Raw genomic sequence first — 19,450 nt, forward strand, 5'->3', positions numbered from 1 at the left:
TTTAATTTTTTACCTTTCTCCTATTTTCTTCCTTATTTTCTAGTTTTTAGCTTTTCGTTTATCGTAGTTTTATTTTTTCCCATTGTTTATTTAATTTAATTTTTTTTTAATTTTTTATACCTTTTTCTTAAGATTTAATTCGTTATTGTTATTTCTTCATGTTTTCGATTTATTTTCCTATACATTGATTTTTTTATTTTCCTAAAAAACATTTGATTTATCTTTTCTTGACACTAGGCCCACTTTTTCTTAATTTTACATTTAGTTCGTTGTTTGAATTTATTTTTGCTTTTTTAATTCTTTAAATAATATCCATTTTATTCATTTTTTCGTGTTAATATCTTCATTTTTGTGATTCTATAGTATACCATGTTGGCTTTTTTCTATTATTTTTTGTTTTCCATTTTGTCTGTTTGCTCCGTTTTTGTTCAATACTTCCAATTTTCTTCTTTTTCGTCTTTTCATCTTTTCAATTTTCCAGTTTTTCAAAATTTTCTGGATCGTCCTTTTTTAAATTTCTCTATGACTATTTTATTCTCGTCTTTTATATATACTCCTCTTGTTTAATGCTTTCTTAACGTTTTATTTATTTTTTTTTATTGCTTTAAATATGTCTTGTTTTTGATGTTTAATAAATTTTATTATTCTTGATTTATCGAGTTTTTCAGTTTTATGCATTTTTTATGGTAATGTTTGTATTCTTTTAAGTAGTATTTTTTTTACATTTTCATTGATTCTAAAAAAATTTCCTACTTTCCTATCGATTTTTCATTATTTTCACCATTTGTTCAATAATATTCGACTTTTTTAATCTTCGCAATATGTTTTTCTAGTTTCCTGTTTTCTTTTATCAATTTTTTATAGTTTTGTTTTGGTTTTTCTCGATTAAACATTTTTGACTATTGACATTAATTTGTTTATTTGGTTGATTTTGTAGTTTTTAGCTCTTTTGTACATTCTTTTAATATTTAGTTCTCCTATTGTTTTTTATCTTTTGACGTTGATCGCCGTTTAGATATTTTAGATTTTGTAATTACTACATTTATAATCTTGCCATTTCCTTACTTTTATAAATACTATTAACAAAAATGGCGCTTTTCAAAGTCACCAAAACTTCGAAAGAGGTATTAAATACTCCCAAAGTATAAAAAACTCTACATTTTTTTCCTTCATAGGCACTACAAACTACTAGAGCAAAAAATGGAACATAAACATAAAATTTCAGTGTACTATACATTATATCAGTGAACTCCAATGGATTTCAAACATTGATTTTTTTGTACTCAGGCAATACACAGTAGTGGGGGCCCGTACGTTGGACCCCCCCGGGCCCGTATTTTCTCTCTGCGGCCCTGATCATGTCAAAGAACGAATTATGCAGCTCTTCAAGACTAACAATCTGGATTATTAAAATGATGAGTTTAACTATTAGGATTTTTGCGAAATGATCGAAAAATCGATTAAAATTGTTTAATTTTCAATAAATTACTTTCAAAAGGCTACTTAAACTCATTAGCTGAAACATGTGACAACATCACTCAATGCAAAATTTTCTCACCTTCCCAGTGGACCTAAAATCTTTGAAATACAAAGTATACTTTTTGAGTTAGAGGTATTTTAAGACAAATAAGTTTTTTACACAAAAAGTTTAATAACTCTGTAACGGTTGAGATTTGATGGTATGCGCAGAACAATTTTTTCTCCAAATAACACAGTCTATCATCCCCCGAGAGGTTCTTAACCATGAACCAAACACCCTGTGTATCAACAAAATCTCCACTAAATGAAGAATGAAATTATTCTTCCGTTATTCATATCGATAAAGCTCAACTTTCAGAATGTAAATTATCTGAAAGATTTGCATTGCTTTTTTAAGAACATGTAAACAAGTTCTTGTTTGACAGATTTCAACCACGGGAGCTAGTATCGTCATTAGATAATCCAGCCAAAGGTTTAACAACTCGATTGATTCGATACATATTTTTTGAAAAAAAATGCAGATGAAAAGATTTTTTAAGATAAAAATACAAATTTCATGTTGGCAACCCTGATGTCAACACCGGTAGAGAAGGTGATAATTAGGATTCATCTCCGTTGATTAATTTGTGCAGCTCTGTGTTGGAAAGCAGGAACAATTGGAACAAAAATATCCTAGCAGCTGCTGCGTTTCATGTCAGCTTGCATTCTTCGGTGGTAGGTGACACATCTCATGACTGCCGCCAGGCGCTGCCGATAGCATTCCATTCTAATAATGCTCGGGAGTGCCAGTTTCATGCATACACGGAAGATACAATGATGACACACCACAGAAAAAGCAGAAAGCTCTTTCTTTTGGAGCTGAATAAATGGATTGGCGATGGGGTGGTTTGGCGAGAGAACCGCGCTCTCATGCTCTGTAAATTATATGAAGACTTTTTTTTCAATAGGTCCAATCTTCCAATGAGAGCCCTCTTTTTTCGCTTTCTCTTTCGATTATTACTGCAAAACCACAAAGCTTTGGGAACATTTATCATTATGTTTCGAAAGACCAAGGTTTTTACTATCTTATTACGCAAATAGTTGAAGGGAAATCAGAAAGGTCACCGAGTAATTCACGGAAGAGAAAGTAATCAAAGAGAGGCTCTCTTTTGTAGTTTGGACCTATTGGAAAAAAATCTTCATATGTGGCGTTAGGTGCGTGTACATTCACCACGGCGCGCGTTTCAGAGTGCGCTATGGTGTATATAATGAAGTTGTAACTAGCGTGTGTTCTTTGGTATGTTTTCCTCTGGCAAGCGGTAGTGCGATTGCGATTAACGGTTAGATAAGCACTGGTTGTTTCGTTGTGTACTGGAGATGGCTTATTAGATGCTGATATTATGATATTCTGTAGGTGGTTTGATACAAGTTACATTGAAAAGTTTATTTACAAGCTTATAGAGCATTTTTATACTACCAGGGAAACTTAAAATACTCGGTCCTCGGAGCAAACTGAAAAAAAGTTTTACGTATCATCATGCTATAAACACAATTAAATAACGATCCATAAAACTAGATTAATTGTATCCACATTAAGCCCGGCTTATTTTATGTGCGGCTAAATGACTCAATGTGCATTTTACTTATTTTGTTAGCGAATATCGCGACGACACAAGTGAAAAGCTCCATTAAAATCATGTCCTGGTACTGAATTCGTTGTCGATTATCGTGAGAATTGCAGGGTTATTGTAAAAATTCCAATGTAAGATATCTGCTTAGCTAAGGCTTGAGTATATTAATATTTATGAAAACATGGGGTAAAACACGCCCTCTCAGTAAATATCATCATAGTTTAGCTATAGAACATTAATTGGGAGAATCTAATAAATATCATACAACCAACATTTCCCCCTGTAATCGCCATCATAACGCTTTGCATAATGTTCAAAAACATGTAAAATTTGAAATGTTTCAAAATCATTCTAAATTACACTTTGAAAAATGAGCAAAGCAAACGCACGGGGTAAACTTCACCACATCAAGGGGGCATAATTCACTACAACAGCGGGACAGAAAACTCGTTGAACAAAGACGTAATTTTGTTTTTTGTCGGAATTTCCCAAAAGAGTAGTTTTAAATCGCCTTAGGTTATGCAATTATTCGGTTTTCAAAGCATTTTTTCTGTTTTAGATTAGAAAGATGGGTAGGTAATGCCAACGATATTACCGAAATGAAGTAGCATACATTTTAAGCTGTTAATATGAATGTTGCAATTTTTACTAATTTCTGAACGGTTTTATTAAAATAAGTTATTTCGGTGTTTCTAATGGAAATAGCGAAATAACGGTACAAGTATATCCGATTCTCTGCTGTTGCCAAATGAATTGTTTCACTCTCATTAAATGCTCTTTTCAGTGCTACCATATGAGGATAAATATGTTCGAATATTTTAGGTTTTGATGTACGTGTACCGATATTTCGGTATTTCAACTAGAAATAACGAAATAGCTGGTTTTAATACAACCTGTCAGAAGATAGTCAAAATTTTAGTATTCGTATTAACAGCCTAAAGTGTATTCCACTTCACTCCGGTTATGTCTCTGACATTACCCACCCATCTTTTTGAATTTCGTACTAATTGACATAAAAAACTGTAATTTTATTATAGAATATAATTCTAAATATCGTTTTAAATCAAAATGCATTCAACAAAAATTTTTCAAAATGCGATAGTTTTCGAGATATTTGGAAATTTGTATCAACAAAAACAGTTAATTCGTGTAATTATGCCTTTTTTAAAAGTCATTCGCGTTACCACATTATAAAATGTCAAAAATCTAATATTTATCGTTTTAAAGACGTAAAAGAAACTTTTTCAATGTATTTGTATCGTAAAGAAGCTTTCAATAAAAATGTTTTCCTAACAATAACTTTTGACATATTTTTACAATTCATACTATTTGTAGCCAAAAATACAACTTTATTTTTTAATCTGATTCTAAACGCCATTTTAAATCAAAATGCTCATAATTTTTTTTGAAATGTCGTAGTTCTCGAGATATTTTAGATTTTGTTTTATCAATCTTAACATTATTTCATTTTATTACGACCTTTTCATAAGATTTTCGCGTTTCTCCATCAGCAACAATAAGTTTTTGAGGCCCATAAAATTTTCTGGAACTTCTCCTTTGATATCAAGGCGATATTGTAAACCATTTGAAAGCTACATGAAAACAACGATAATTTTAAACTCATGACCATTTCGGTTGAAGTTTTTGATAGTGGTACTATGGGAAAATATGAGGTAAAAATATTTTATGCTATTATATATGCTATAACTTTTAAAGTAGCACTCGGAAAATCAAAGTTCATACATTTTTTTAAAGGAAAGAATACCATTGGAATTATTTTCGGGGAATAATAAATAAATCTGATGTTTCTGAATTTTGCCGATAACGATCTATTTCTATTTTGTTGCTTAGAATTTTTCACGTTCAACAAGGTACAGTTAATAAAAGTTGATAGAAGAATAGTCGGGATACATGAACGAGAAAATTATAAAATTTGATATGAATGACAACATTCTCTAAAACCCCAACCTCTCGTATTCTGACAAAGGTCGCAAAAGTTCCGTTCAATCTATGGAATTTTATATTGGAAAAACTGTAAAATATGTATGATTTGCAACATAGAGCAGAATGGTTATTAAGAATATGTAATTTTTGTGGTAAATGTCCCAAAACACCAGCTTTCCATATTTTTTCGAAACCGAATATATTTTCGTTAAAACGCTAAAAATGTTTCCTTTCAATAAAGGTATAAACTGTAAATTTCCGAATGCTCTTTTAAAAGTTAAAGCATTTCATATATTTTTTCTTTGTATTTTCCCATAGTGCCAATGCCAAATGCTTTAAGCAAAGAGGGGGGGGGGGGGGTCTAAAATTGTCCGAATGATGTAAAATTTTGTATGGAATCTGAGGTTATTTTGACATTTGTCGCAATAATTAGTCCTTGACATTTCAAAAATGAGTATTAAATTGCAATGCCCTCCTGAGGAAGGGCTACTGAACATTTTAACCCATAAACAGACCAAAAGGGGGGGGGGGGTTCCAAAACTAAAATGCAATTTTTAACCGATTTGGACACTTTCGAGTGCTTTGAATCCTGGAACTCATGTACTATTGAAAGCTCTGGAAACGACCCGGAAGAAACCATCTGGTTCCAGGAAATTCGTTTTTCCGGAGGAATGCTCCAGTATTGGGATGGTATTTCTGAATTTTAACCGAATACTGACAGTATTTTCCTTGTAAATATGTATTCTGCCAGTTATTATTCTTGTTCTAGTGTGTATTAATGATTGTTTTGCTTGATAATTAGAAATTGTTTAAGATTTTAATTGCTACAACTAAGTCACAGAGAACAGATTCGAGCAAACAAGTTTAAAATACTTGTTTTGTCATTTCAACAACTACTTGCTAGACCATTGCGACCACCGTACTGGCATATCCCCTAATTATAACGATCACTTGGATATCAATTCAGTAAAACTCACGCACTCACCGGAATGACGACAGAATCACCTCTGATGGTATCATCTCAAATACCTTTAGAGCAAACAATCCAATCAAAAATAGGATTGACAGGATTTTTGTGCGTTTTTAGCACCTACTGTTACATCTTAATGTTTGTTATTCATATTAAGAATACCAAATCATGTGAAGCGATGGTCAGATCATTAGAGACGCAACCCCCCACCACCCATTCCCGCCATGAATTTCCTCTTGAATCTTGAAAAAGAATTACAATTAATTTTCTGTAATAATGTAAACAAATCCATGTTTGATACAATCAGACTTACTTGACAATCGTTATACCCACAGGGCTTAGTATCTTTGAACCTGAGCGGAAGTATAGTAGGAAGGTGGTCGAAAGGAAAGTATTGTCCTGCTTATCCAGTTTAAAAAAAAATATTTTTATTTCTCAATTGGCTACGCATAATTAACGTTAGCTGCATCGGAATAAAGCAAAATATGACACACGGTATGGGAACCCAACTAGAAATCCAGTTTTAATTTATTTATATAAGATTAAAAATAAATTGGGTGTATAGCTGGGTTTTTTCTAATTTAATTTTGATTTCTTGGAATATATTACATGTTTTATCGTGAAACCACTCAGCTAAGGATGTCCATTGTGTAATAGAACAACTAAAGCCATTTTAACCCATTCATGCCCATGTTGTTTGTGGACAACAACGTTTTTAAACAGCTATAACTTTTGATTGAGGCAAGATTTGCTCACAAAAACAAGTAAGGCTCATAAATGTGACTATTGGCTTTCATTTGAGTATTAACAGTCACAAGGATCAGATATAGAACTGGAGTTATTGCAATTATTCTGATTGAATTCCGATGGAGCAGTGCTGCCAGGGACAGTTTACGTTGACGGCGGAAAATTTATTTTTCATATAACTTCGTTATGATGCAATATTAGCGAAAACTGATAAAACTTATCAATTTAGACTATTTTGGGCTACGTTTTCCAAGCAATTGGACTATTGTGAATATTCTTGGAGAATTGTAGTGAGCATTGGAAGGTAAAAATTTCGCAGCTTCTAGCACTGCAACAGAAGCACCTATCTTTATGAAAAAAGTTTTTTTGGAGTTTCTTGACCCCACCGTTTTCAAGAAAAAATAGTATTGAAACCCTAGAAAAAAGTTGAGCATTAAAGAGTTAATGTATGATCCAACTTTAGACGCAAACTTAGATCGCACATGTAACGTAACAGTCCGAACAATTTTGCTTTTATACAAGTCAAAAAGAAATTTTTCAGCATTATCGACATTTTGTTTCCAACCCAAAGCTTAGAAAATATGTCCCATTAGTTAAATATAGTTCACTAAGAGAGCAGACTTTTTCGACAATATAAGGCCACTTTAAAAGCTGCTTCTAAAATTATGTGCCGTAACAGTCCATGCTTGGACGTTCTTAATCTTAATTTTCTTAATCTCACCAAATGAGCATACTTTCAGGTGGATTGTATAATAAATAACAGAAATATGTATTATCATGGAAATTTATTTCGAAATATCCGTCTGAATGAAACGTAACATTCCGCGATTTGGTCCATATGATGAATCTGGAAAAAGTCAATTTCGAACTTTGGGAAAAGTCACAGTTTTTATTTCAAACAAAATTCAACTCGTACATTTTAAATAATAATGACATCTCCCTATTCAACAAATTGGTATTTCGAACACGGCACTGGTGGTTAAGGGTTCAAATGAAGAAGTCGCTTTTCTGAGGTTGGTCAAACGCACTCAGTGCGGAAAGAAATCGACAGCAAATATATTTGAATAAGAACAATAGATAGCCTTTTCACTATTCGAAGCACAAATCTCGACAAACATGTGATTACGGCCTAAAAGCCAGCTGTCAAAATCCACTTTGAATGGAAATTCCAGACAAACCGTTACTAGTCGAACACAGTTCACAACAGTTTATGAAAGAGAAAACTTTTCTCTTTCGTTTACTACCAACATCTGTGGTTGGCGTGTAACGGTTTGTCCGAAATTTCTATTTAAGGGACCACTTCAATGGAAAATAATGTGTTGAAAGTGAAAATATTCCAGGAACACTGTAGGTTACTTTGATTGCGTTGACAAGACAAGCCAAGCAAAAATCTAGCGTTTCATTTGAAAACGTCGTTTTTCACTAACGTTCACAACATGCTCAACAACAAACTAGGTGTGCAAAAATAAGATTATAGCCTATAATTTGAGTACTGCGTAACTGGAATTGGTCAAAGCATCTTGTGGCTTTTTTATGATAGTGCCATTAGTTTTATATTAGAATAATTAACCCTACTGACAAAGCCTATAGCTCTTTGCCACACTGGGTTAGGAACTATAGCATATCCTTACTAGCTTCCTGTACAAAAGTTTGTGTATGTATATAGAACCAAAAATCCGATTACGTAATTGCGTTACTGTAGAGCAATTACATATCAAAAGATTTGAAGTTCCGTAATCGAATTCACTGTCACACAAATAATACTCAGCACGCTGAGTAGGAAACTTGTGATATTTGAGTTTACAATGTCCAGTCAGTGCTTTGACTAGAATATTACAACCGACAGCAAAGTTTTTTTTTGAAGAAGAGGAAATATCTAAAAAATAAAAGGTCTGGTGATTTTAGTGCGTCGATAAGGATTTTTTGTAGAATTTGCCATCGAGTGTACAGTAAAAAAATATTCTGACGAAACACGCTTTGCTGTAGAGAGGAGGTAAGTTTTATACAGCCTCTGTTGTATTCAAATTATCATTTGGCTACCTAATTTTTATAAACGTTTTTTCGCCGTCATATATCTAGTAATTAAAAAAAATTGTAACCATTTATTGTTATAAAAGATGTTTGTAAAACTATAATAACGACCCTAATCAAACTAGCAATCTAGTTGAAAATTGGCTTATGATCAGATGTGATTTCGTTTCTTTTGTAGCGCAATGCTTACCTCTACGTTCTACTCATTTGACACCTTATAAACTGATATCATTTTATTGTCAAACATGATATCGCAATATTTTCAACTTCTTCTAGCGAGGGTAGATTCATAAACTGTTTTTCATCAACAATCCTTTTTCTGTGTTTTCATTCTCTATTTGATTGCCCATTCTATGACAACCGCTGGCAGTTGTCTTTGTTTAATTTGATAACAGATTTCTCATCCTGATCCTATCTGATCCCACAGAACTTTTCTTTTTTGTGCTGAAAATAGTCCCGTAAAATTTTTGCAAATCTTTCCAGCAAAAGCTTACCTCGTACTTCGAAATTTTTTTCTCAAAGTACCCCTTCTTACATCGATAAAATTTTATACCGGCTCTCACTTGAATGTGTAAGTTGCCTGTGTAGCAGGTGCAAGCATTCGACTCACAGTCTGGATTTTTTCGTTTGTCGCTATTGGTCATTCAACGTTGATCCAGCCGTTCCACAGATGCCCTTTTGTATTTTTAACACTTTGTGACTGTAGTAGACCGCCTCGTGAACTTGATACCTTGCTGTGTTTAGTTTATCTCTTATTAGTAGCTCAATTATTCGTTCGTTGAGCTTTTCAACATATTCTTTAGCAGCATCCTAATTCAACAGTCACTGTTTGACCAAGCATGTAAATAGTTCTCTCCCAGCACATCATGGTCAGAATCGACGATTTTTGGAAGATACTAACATCGACGACATCAACGAAATAACCATTTGTCAAAACCTGGTTGTTTTGAAAACACGTTTCACCATTTGGGTGTCTACAAATGCGTTTCCGAATATCTTGTTGTACTAAGTATTACACATAGCCATTTTTCTGACTGCTGCAATATTGACGTTTACGCTGTCGTCGGTGGTTCTGGGGAGACTCTCATCACCAATAACTAGGCGAAAAAATTCTTCCCTACCGACCTTTGCATTTTCCACCCCGCTGATTAGCTTCACGCCATGTTTTATGTACTCTTCGTACGTCATGTCTACACGTTTGTTGAACTCCCTTTCATATCATCGGGTTTGTCGTTCGTTGGCGTATATACATTGGTAGTTGAATAACTTGCTTTTTCTCTTCCATAAGTAACTTAACTCTTCATCACACTTCTACCGAAGACTGTAATATATTTTTCACATACCATCGCCGGATGCGATAACTATTACCTTACGACGGTTGCAATCAGTTATTAGACTGAATGTAAAAAAATATTCTATTACAAATTTAGGCACTCCAAAAAACGATTGGCTACATTGCAAATGTTCTTTAGAGACAAACGATGTCTGCCTCATGCATAAGTTTCGATTATATACTACTTTTGGTATCTTCATTCACCATTGAATATAGAGTTTTACTAGAACCAGAAATACCATGTTTTGCCGCATGTTTTGCCGCATCGGTTCCATAAATTTGATATAATCCCTTTTCAATTAGCTCACTAGATAAACCGTTTGACAGCGATGAAAGTGTGTCAACAAATAAGTGAAACTATGGGTAGATGGCCATGGGATATATTTTTTATGAAACGTCAAATATGTCAGCATGTTTCATTCATTAGTTGAACGTAAATCGAAAAAAATACGCTTCAAAATTGTTTTTTCATGACAAAATGTACTGTCGATGCATTGGTCCATGTATAAAGTTAATAATGTTTCGAAATTTATGTCTCAAAGGATTCAATATTGAATTCTGACCACATTACAACAAAATGCACACAGTGCGCGCTAACTTTGACAAATTCCATAGTGTTGCCGATATGAATGTAAACAAAAGGTTACTTTCATAGAACTTTCGGACAGGATATTCCGATTCAAGGGCCTTTTTGATGGATTCTGCTGACTTGAAGAGCTTTCTTTGGGTGTCACAAAGGGATCAAGGTGAGTTGAGTACTATTTATTTGGTAGAGGCTTAGATAAACTGCCCAGAAAATTGCGGCGTCAGGTAATACTATGGCATTGCAATCTATACTAGGCCTTTAGTTTTCTGGACAGGATATCTTTGCTAATAATGAATTAATTAATTTTGTATTCATTCTAAAATATTTTCTATGCTCTATTTTAGGTATTGAAGTGATTTGAATGCCGTCAGCGCCGTATGTACGGTGAAAAAAAATCGTTATATGCAGTAAGTAAATATTCACAGTTTATTTTGAAGTGGTCCGTTAAAGTGGATTTTGACAGTTGGCTTTTAGGCCGTAATCATATGTTTGTCGAGAAATGTTAAATAACATTTACGTAAATAAAATTTTAAAATGTTTTCATAGCGGTACTGGAATTACTCGACCCTATTGATATAAGTGGTAGAACTTATTTCAATGACAGTCATGTAAAACAGTCAAAATAGAAAAAAAAAATCCAGTGCGCGATGTTGTAAGACACACATCCTCGACCACATATAGGGTAGTGTGATATTAATTCTCTGCTATTTTTACGAAAGCTAAATTCTGCTACAAACTTATCATTCCAGCGATTATTTTACATAATTTGAATCAAGGTAATCTATTAAAACGACTGATATTCTTCTTTCATGGTTTTATAAAGGTTTTATTTGAGTAAACTTTTCGTAAAACAAAGACATTTTTTTCTACGCACACTATCCAGCACTGTTTCCTAATACATGTTCAACCAGAGTTTCTTGAGCTTTAAACCCAAAATAACAATGCTAGGTCTATCGCCTTTTTTCAGAAACAATTCTGTTAATCAAAGCGGTCTACTGCGAACAAATGAACATTTTGTTTTTGACCATTTCGTACTTGTAGTTGTTGCTAGAAGTTTTAGAAGCAAATTCAATATTGGCTCTGTATGTGATACAGACTAGAGATTCACCCTGCTTTCTTGAAGTTGTTGGCTACTCTAATAAAAAAGCTGTAATGGTGGCCTCACACCCTGTATGGAATTCAACTGACCTTGAATTTATGCTTTTGATACGACATTCGAGGTACAATACAAGAAAGTTGTAGCCCCGTGGGTAAGCCGCTAATGAGAATGAAATCATACGGATACCTACTTCATCTTCCAACCAATGTAAGAATAGATAACGACTATCACAGCAAAAAAAAATAATTGGATCCAATCTCGAAATGAAACAAAAGCCAGCCAGCATCCTTCACTAACCTTATCCGTTACCGACACCGACCCCGCCGCCAGTATTCCATCCCAGGTCTCGGTGACCCCGTTCAGTCGTTCAGCCGGGCGCCTCGGCACCATTTCCGTGCCTACGCTCGATGTACCATAATCCGGATCGCTTTCCGCTACTGGTTTGATGCTTTCAATCTGATTGACGTTATCGGCGATTTTTTCCTTTCCGTGAATATCCCGCGGAGTTCTCCCACTGCCAGTAGCCCCGGAGATGGTTTCACTCGGTCGTGGCTGGCGACAACATGATCGAATAAATTTGGAACTCGGCTGCTTCTCTGCCGCTCTACCGGCGGTGGCACCCACTGCTGATCTTCTCGCCAGCCCGGGATTAGTGGAAGCGTTCAACCGGCTTTGTCTTCCCCGGCCTGCTACGGAAGACGACGAATCGACAACCCCTCCGGGATTATTATTATTGATTGACTGTTTTTCCTGTTCGATCGAAGTTGATTGGGTCATCCTACGGGATGACGGACCGGCTGCAGTTAACGGACGACGTCTCGCCTCCGCTACCGCCGCCGCCGCCGCCGCCGAAGAAACGGGTACCTTTCGAGACGGGATGTTTTGCAAATACTCCTCACATTTACTCACATAGTTTGTTGGGTTCATCGTCGGCTCGGCCAGTAATTCGTTTATGTGGGCAGATTTACGACACAGTGCCCGTTTTTTTTCGTTCCACTAAAAACCGACGCAGACGAGAGATAGGGGTTTCGTTTTTATTTTGCGCACTAGTGATACCGAAATTTATTAGATTAAGAACCGGTGATGATCGAAGGGAAATTTGATTGCGGTTGCTTGTAATGATGAAATTATGCAGAATCAAGGCTAATAATGGAGTTTCTTTTCCCCAAGCCTTCGGGAGCGAGCACGGTTTGTGATCCCTCGAGACCGTGTTCCGTTGGATGATGGATGTAGTTCGGGGAAACCGACCGATAAGCACGTACGCACGCACGCACGCACGAAAAGCAACCACTAACACGCGTAAAAGTTTTACTTTGCCTCTATACGGCGCCCGGGAAAGGTACACACACGAGGCACACAACCGGACAACACACAAACCGTGCAAATTGAGTAAGCTTGTTTGTTGATAAGATGACACAAAGGGATAACAATGATGATAATTGGTTGCTTTGATTGAATTTCCATCTAATTTGAGGTTATTGTATTAGGGTATTTAGGCTGGTAGATTTTATTCGGATACTCGTGAATTGTGATCAAAATTGGAATAATGATTGAAGCTGTATTGAAATAATATTTTTTGTTATGCTCTGCGTTTGGTACACCACTTTTTATGCTGCCTGAAAACTACCATACTCGTAAAAAAGTTTGCTGCATTGGGTTCGTCCAATGTTTGAGCATAATGAGCTGTGCGAAAACACAATTCATGTCAAAAATATGGAACTGATTATATTTATTCCTACTGCAAGCAACATTAATCATCGATTTAATCACTATTTGTGGCAATGAGCACTTAAGGGGGAGAGGGGGTTTGGTAAGGTTAATTCTAGAGAAAATTTTCAATAGGACGTAAGTAACATTGAGAGCCTCTCTTTGTTTACGTTCTCTTTCGTTTATTACGACGTCATTACAACACTTTGCACTAATTTTCCAGTACATATCGAAAGCCGAAGGTTTTCAGTAGAATATCATGCAAAGAGTAGAGTAGTAAATGTTGAAATGGCCGAGTAATTAACAGAAGAGAAAGACCCCAAAGAGAATCTCTCATTGTTACTTTCGTCCTATTGAACATTTTCTCTAGAATTCGGTAAAGAGGCACATTTAAAAAAAATGTTATGGCGATACAAAGAGTGTTGGTAGGGTAATGGGAACATTACAATATTTGTGCTCAGCAACACAAATTGTGTCTCCGTTTTTGGAGCTAGTGTAAATTTCTTGTTGAAGTGCCGAGTGTACGCCACATAGAAGATTTCTGCTTGAAATACGGTACACTCTCTACCAAGCGAATGAGATTGGTTTAATCTCATTTTACGACAATAGACACCAGCACCGGCGCGGCCCTCTAACAAAGAACCGTCAGTATAACAAACTACATATTCTTCAGGTTGTCCCTCCATCCAGCCAGGCAGCCATTCCTCGCGAGAAGGAATTCTCACATGGAATGTTTTAAAAGGAAAACTACGTGCGAGTGTAAGGTGGTCCAGAATGTATTAACTTTTTGCTTGAAATAAACAGAAGCTGGGGTGGTTCTAATTCTAGCAAGACTTAATATTGATCAACGGTTCGAAGTAGAGCTTGACTATCTTCGATGAAGTGGTAGAAAAACACATTTTAGACAAATTTGTTGAAGACATGCAAGCTCTAGATTTTATACTTTCCATTGGACGACAAATTCAAATGTAAGCTTTTGGGTGTTCCTTCAAAAAACGGTTTTATTTCTATAACTTTTGTAGTTTATATTTTACACTAAAGTACCCGTTGGACAACTTGAATATTATTTTTGGGCGTATAATTTAAAACTTTAAAACTTCAACTACTAAACTCTTTTCCTATCAAAGTTATGAGAAATTTAATATAAAAAATATCACCTTTTCAAATGGCATTATATCCGATTAGGGCACTTACCATGAATTACTGTTTCTGTCATATGAAATACCATACTTTGAAGCATAGATCGTTAAAAAATGGCAAACACGACATTTTTTATATACTGCAGTCTTTACTCAAAAATTTGTTCATTTTTAGCAAAAAGTACATATAACTTTTTAGCGAAAGAAGCTAGAGGTTCAGTATATTAAGACAAATTGTTCTTCTTCAAAATATCTGAAAGTACTTCTAAAGTCATCTTGATGAAAAATCAAAACTGCAAAAGTTATATGAAGAAAACAATTTTTAAGAAGCACCCTAATTTTGTTTTTGGTACATTTATTTCAAAAATGAAAAGTACAAGACATAGAATTCCAGTGTCTTCGAGAAAGTTTTTTTTAAAATTTAGTGTTCTTCAATTTTCGGGAAGACAGTGAAACCCTATCTCGTGCCATTAATTTTGTGATTTTATTAAATAATAATAAATAATAAATTTGGAACCACCCTTCCCACTATTTAAAATAATAGAAAAGTCTTGTTGAGTGCAAAATTTTATCATGAGAACGAAACTATATCTTTTATATTATCCTCCGTGAAAGTAATTTAAAGATACTACCGAGGGTCAATTCATGAAAATCCAAATTTTTAATATAACTTTTTCAGTTTTCATTTTTTTCAATTCTATTCACAGATGTTTTTCAGAGTTTTTGAAGACTAACAATTTCTTCTAATACATCAAGACTCTAGCTTTTATTATTCAAAAGAAATAAGTGAGGAATTCCACGAAGATCCGTCCGAAAATCTCTAAAATCGTGACCGACCATCTTAGATTCCGATGAAACTTTACAGGTTTAACCGGCATGGAAGACTAAACATTTTTCACAGTCAATAAGATTATTTTGACTCAAGCGCATTTTTTTAAAAGGGCGTAGACGTTTCTACATCCATTAATTCCAAAATTTTATTGTTCGATTACACTATTTTATACAATAAAAATATCTGAGAACGAGTTACAGGGAATGAATACTTCTGCACGAAAAAAATATACACGGAAAAAAATGTTGTGTCATTTTTCACAAAAACAATAAAAATTCAAATTGCAAAAAAACCCATTTTTTCTAATTTTTTATATTTTGTCACCGAAAACCTAATGCGAAAAGAAACATTATGAATGTAATTTTATGATGGAGAATTATCAGCAAAAAGCTTTTCTAACAATAACTTTATACATGTTTTTAAATTTCATACTAATTGACATACAAAACTGTAGTTTTATTACAAAATATAACTCGAAGTATCATTTTAAATCAAAATGCATTTAACTAATATCTTCCAAAATGTTTTCGAGATATTTGGAATTTTGCTCCAACAAAAACAATTAATTCATGTAATTATGTCCTTTTTAAAAGTAATTCGAGTTACCCCATCTTTAATTGTCAAAAGTCTAATGTTTATAATTTTACAGACATAAAAGAAGCTTTTTCAATGTATTTGGATCATGGAGAAGCTTTAATAAAAAAGTTTTCCAAACAACAACTTTTGACAAATTTTGTATGATTCTTACTATTTGCAGTCAAAAGTAGAATTTTATTTTTGAATATGATTCTAAACGCCATTTTAAATCCATTTTAAAGCCATTTCAAAGTCCATAACACTTCCTATAACTTTCTCATTGACATAAAGGCGATATTGTAAACCATTTGAAAGCTACATGAAAACAACCATTTATAATTCAGCTATATAGTTTAATCAACAGATTAAATAATATTTTGATTGTTTTTGTATAGCTTTCAAATGGTTTACAATATCGCCTTGATGTCAATGGGAAAGTTTAAGGAAATGTTATGGGCCTTACGAAAAACTAATTGCTTTTGACGGAGGAACGCGAATAACTTCTGAAAAGGTCGTAATAGAACAAAATAATTGTGTTGCTAAAACAAAATTTAAAATATCCCGAGAACTACTACATTTCAGAAATTTTTTGTTATAAGCATTTTGATTTAAAATGGCGTTTAGAATCATATTCAAAAATAAAATTCTACTTTTGACTGCAAATAGTAAGAATCATACAAAATTTGTCAAAAGTTGTTGTTTGGAAAACTTTTTTATTAAAGCTTCTCCATGATCCAAATACATTGAAAAAGCTTCTTTTATGTCTGTAAAATTATAAACATTAGACTTTTGACAATTAAAGATGGGGTAACTCGAATGACTTTTAAAAAGGACATAATTACATGAATTAATTGTTTTTGTTGGAGCAAAATTCCAAATATCTCGAAAACATTTTGGAAGATATTAGTTAAATGTATTTTGATTTAAAATGATACTTCGAGTTATATTTTGTAATAAAACTACAGTTTTGTATGTCAATTAGTATGAAATTTAAAAACATGTATAAAGTTATTGTAAGAAATTTTTTTTTGGTTAAAATTTCTCCATCATGAAATCAAATTCAAAATGTTTCTTTTCTCTTTAGGTTTTTGTTGACAAAATATAAAAAAAAAATCATAAAAATGTTTTTTTTTTGCAATTTGAATTTTTATCATAAATTTTAGTTTTTGTGAAAAATGACACAACATTTTTTTCAATGCATATTTTTTTTTGTGCAGAAGTATTCATTCCCTGTAACTCGTTCTCAGATAGTTTTACTGCGTAAAATAGTGTAATCGAACAATAAAATTTTGAAATTATTGCGCGTAGAAACGTCTACGCCCTTTTTGAAAAATTGCCCTTGTATCAGAATATTGCACTTGCCAGAGAAAATCATGGAGATTCTTAAACCGAACACAAATGTAAAGTTTCGTACGAAACGACGATGGTTATATTTTACGGTCGGCCGGCTTCTCATGGAATCCCTCAAGTGCTTATAATATCAAACTTATAAATTTTTGAATCAATTTTGTAAAATTTTAAAAAAATATTCGCTATTTGCTCAAATATAACTCGAATCATGATCTTATATGTAGTTGAAAAAGAATCATCTTTTGTTTGCCCCAATGAGTGATATTGGTATTCCGAAAAACCTCACTTTTGACGAAAAAGTGCTCATAACTTTTCAACGATAAAAGTTAGATATGCGGTGCCATGAAACAAATTATACGCCTTAAAACAATCTTAAAGTTGTCAGAAGACTATGTCAGTTTTATACAAATACCGCAAAAGTTATTTGAATAAAACTATATTTCTAAGATCTAAGATTTCTTAGCGAAACACCCTAACCTTAGATTCTAAATTTTTTGTAAATTGTCTTCAGTAAACTTTTCTGAAATTCGTCGTTCTACAACTTTGCTGAAGGTTGTTTCGATTAAAAATTTAATTTTCTGATCTTGGTAAAATTAGAACCACCCTAACTGTTGTTTTAACAAGAACAGAAGGGGCTCACAAATTACGAAAACTTTTCCGAAGACTTAATAGGGCTAAATTGTTTAGTTTTAGTGCAATCTCAAATTTCTCCTTAATTTGCATTCTGGACCACTGTGCACTGGTAGCGAGAGTATATTCATCCCAAGTAACCATTTGGGGGCACAGTCTTATGTGGCTAGTTGCACGATCTGGTGGGTTTCAACCTTTAGACGGTATGCTTCTTGTTTCGGAAACACCTATAGTGGTTTTATGTTCAAGAGTGCCTCTAGAGCAACAGTAGGTGTTGTTGAGAATGCACCAGCCATCGCCATCAAAACCATCCTTTGAAGAAGGTTTAATTCTGATTGTATTGTCATGACTTCTTCCTTCTGCCATTAAACAAGGCACCCGTACGCCAGCATTGGTCTAAGAGTTGATATTTAGGTCCACTGCAAGTACTTCGGTTTGAGTCCCCAAGATTTGCCGAAAATCCGTCTACATTCGAGATGCATTATAGTATAGGTGTTCACATTCGTCATGTTTGAGTGTGTTGGTTTGTTGCTAGTGAAATTAATCATGGCGGTCCAGGACCGCGAAGCACATAATGAACAAACCGACCAATCGAAACGAAGCTTGTAAGCACGTGGTAAAAATAAGTATGGCGTCCGGGATCGCAAAAGAGCAAATGTTTACATCACTAACCAATCAGAATGAAGTATGGGACCACGTGCTTCTGTTTTCTTCTTGTTTGCCCGAAAAAAGTGACAGCTGATGCACACATAGAAAAAAAATGTGTACACCTGTATACACCTCGGTCTACATTGGCAAGCTTGATTCTGAAATCGATGTGAGCCGTCCAATTATGTTTTGAGTTATTGATAACCACAACGTACTTTACTTGCGACAATAATTTCCAAGTCAAAGAACTGCAACGGAAAAGCTATGTTTGTAATCCTTCGTTGCTTGAAAAGCACCCTTGATGTTTTATTTGGACTAACTGAAAGTCCAACATGAAGATACCATAGCTCAACGACACATATGGCTTGTTGCATCATATCAAAAAGTGTGTTAATCATATCATAGTATGATAATCACCGGGGAAACCAAATTTCCTCAACAAGTCATTGGCGACAAGGTTCCATAGAAGTGGTGACAGCACACCACCTTGAGGACATCCGCACCCACTCAGTTCCCTTATTTCTACTGGTCTTAACGATGAGCACAGATGTCGGTTGCTAAGCGTTGCGTGTATCCAGTTCGTGATACATGAAGGTATCGCACGCTGCTTCCAAAATAGAGTCGAAAGACACGTTGTCAAAGCACCTTGTATGTCAAAAAAAAACTCCTAAACTTGATTACTTAATTTTGAGTATTGAACCTCTAGAATAGTCTCCCGCAATCTGGGTGGCCACGCTGAACATCTTTTGAACGCACATTTCAATCTATC

The 19,450-nt window shown here is 34.2% G+C and overlaps 2 protein-coding genes across 4 annotated transcripts in view; one reads left to right on the plus strand and one right to left on the minus strand.

Moving 5' to 3' along the window:
• LOC131688135 (uncharacterized) overlaps positions 1-12,726 on the minus strand; it is a 174,073-nt gene extending 161,347 nt beyond the window's left edge. The window contains exon 1 of the mRNA XM_058972288.1: positions 12,097-12,726. Within this exon, the coding sequence (XP_058828271.1) occupies positions 12,097-12,726 (630 nt within the window). The remainder of the gene's footprint in view (positions 1-12,096) is intronic.
• The window catches only part of LOC131693700 (glucose transporter type 1), a 704,006-nt gene that overhangs the window by 256,506 nt on the left and 428,050 nt on the right, over positions 1-19,450 (plus strand). The window lies entirely within an intron of this gene.

This window comes from Topomyia yanbarensis, chromosome 3 (assembly GCF_030247195.1).
Source record: "Topomyia yanbarensis strain Yona2022 chromosome 3, ASM3024719v1, whole genome shotgun sequence".
Classification (NCBI taxonomy): domain Eukaryota; kingdom Metazoa; phylum Arthropoda; class Insecta; order Diptera; family Culicidae; genus Topomyia; species Topomyia yanbarensis.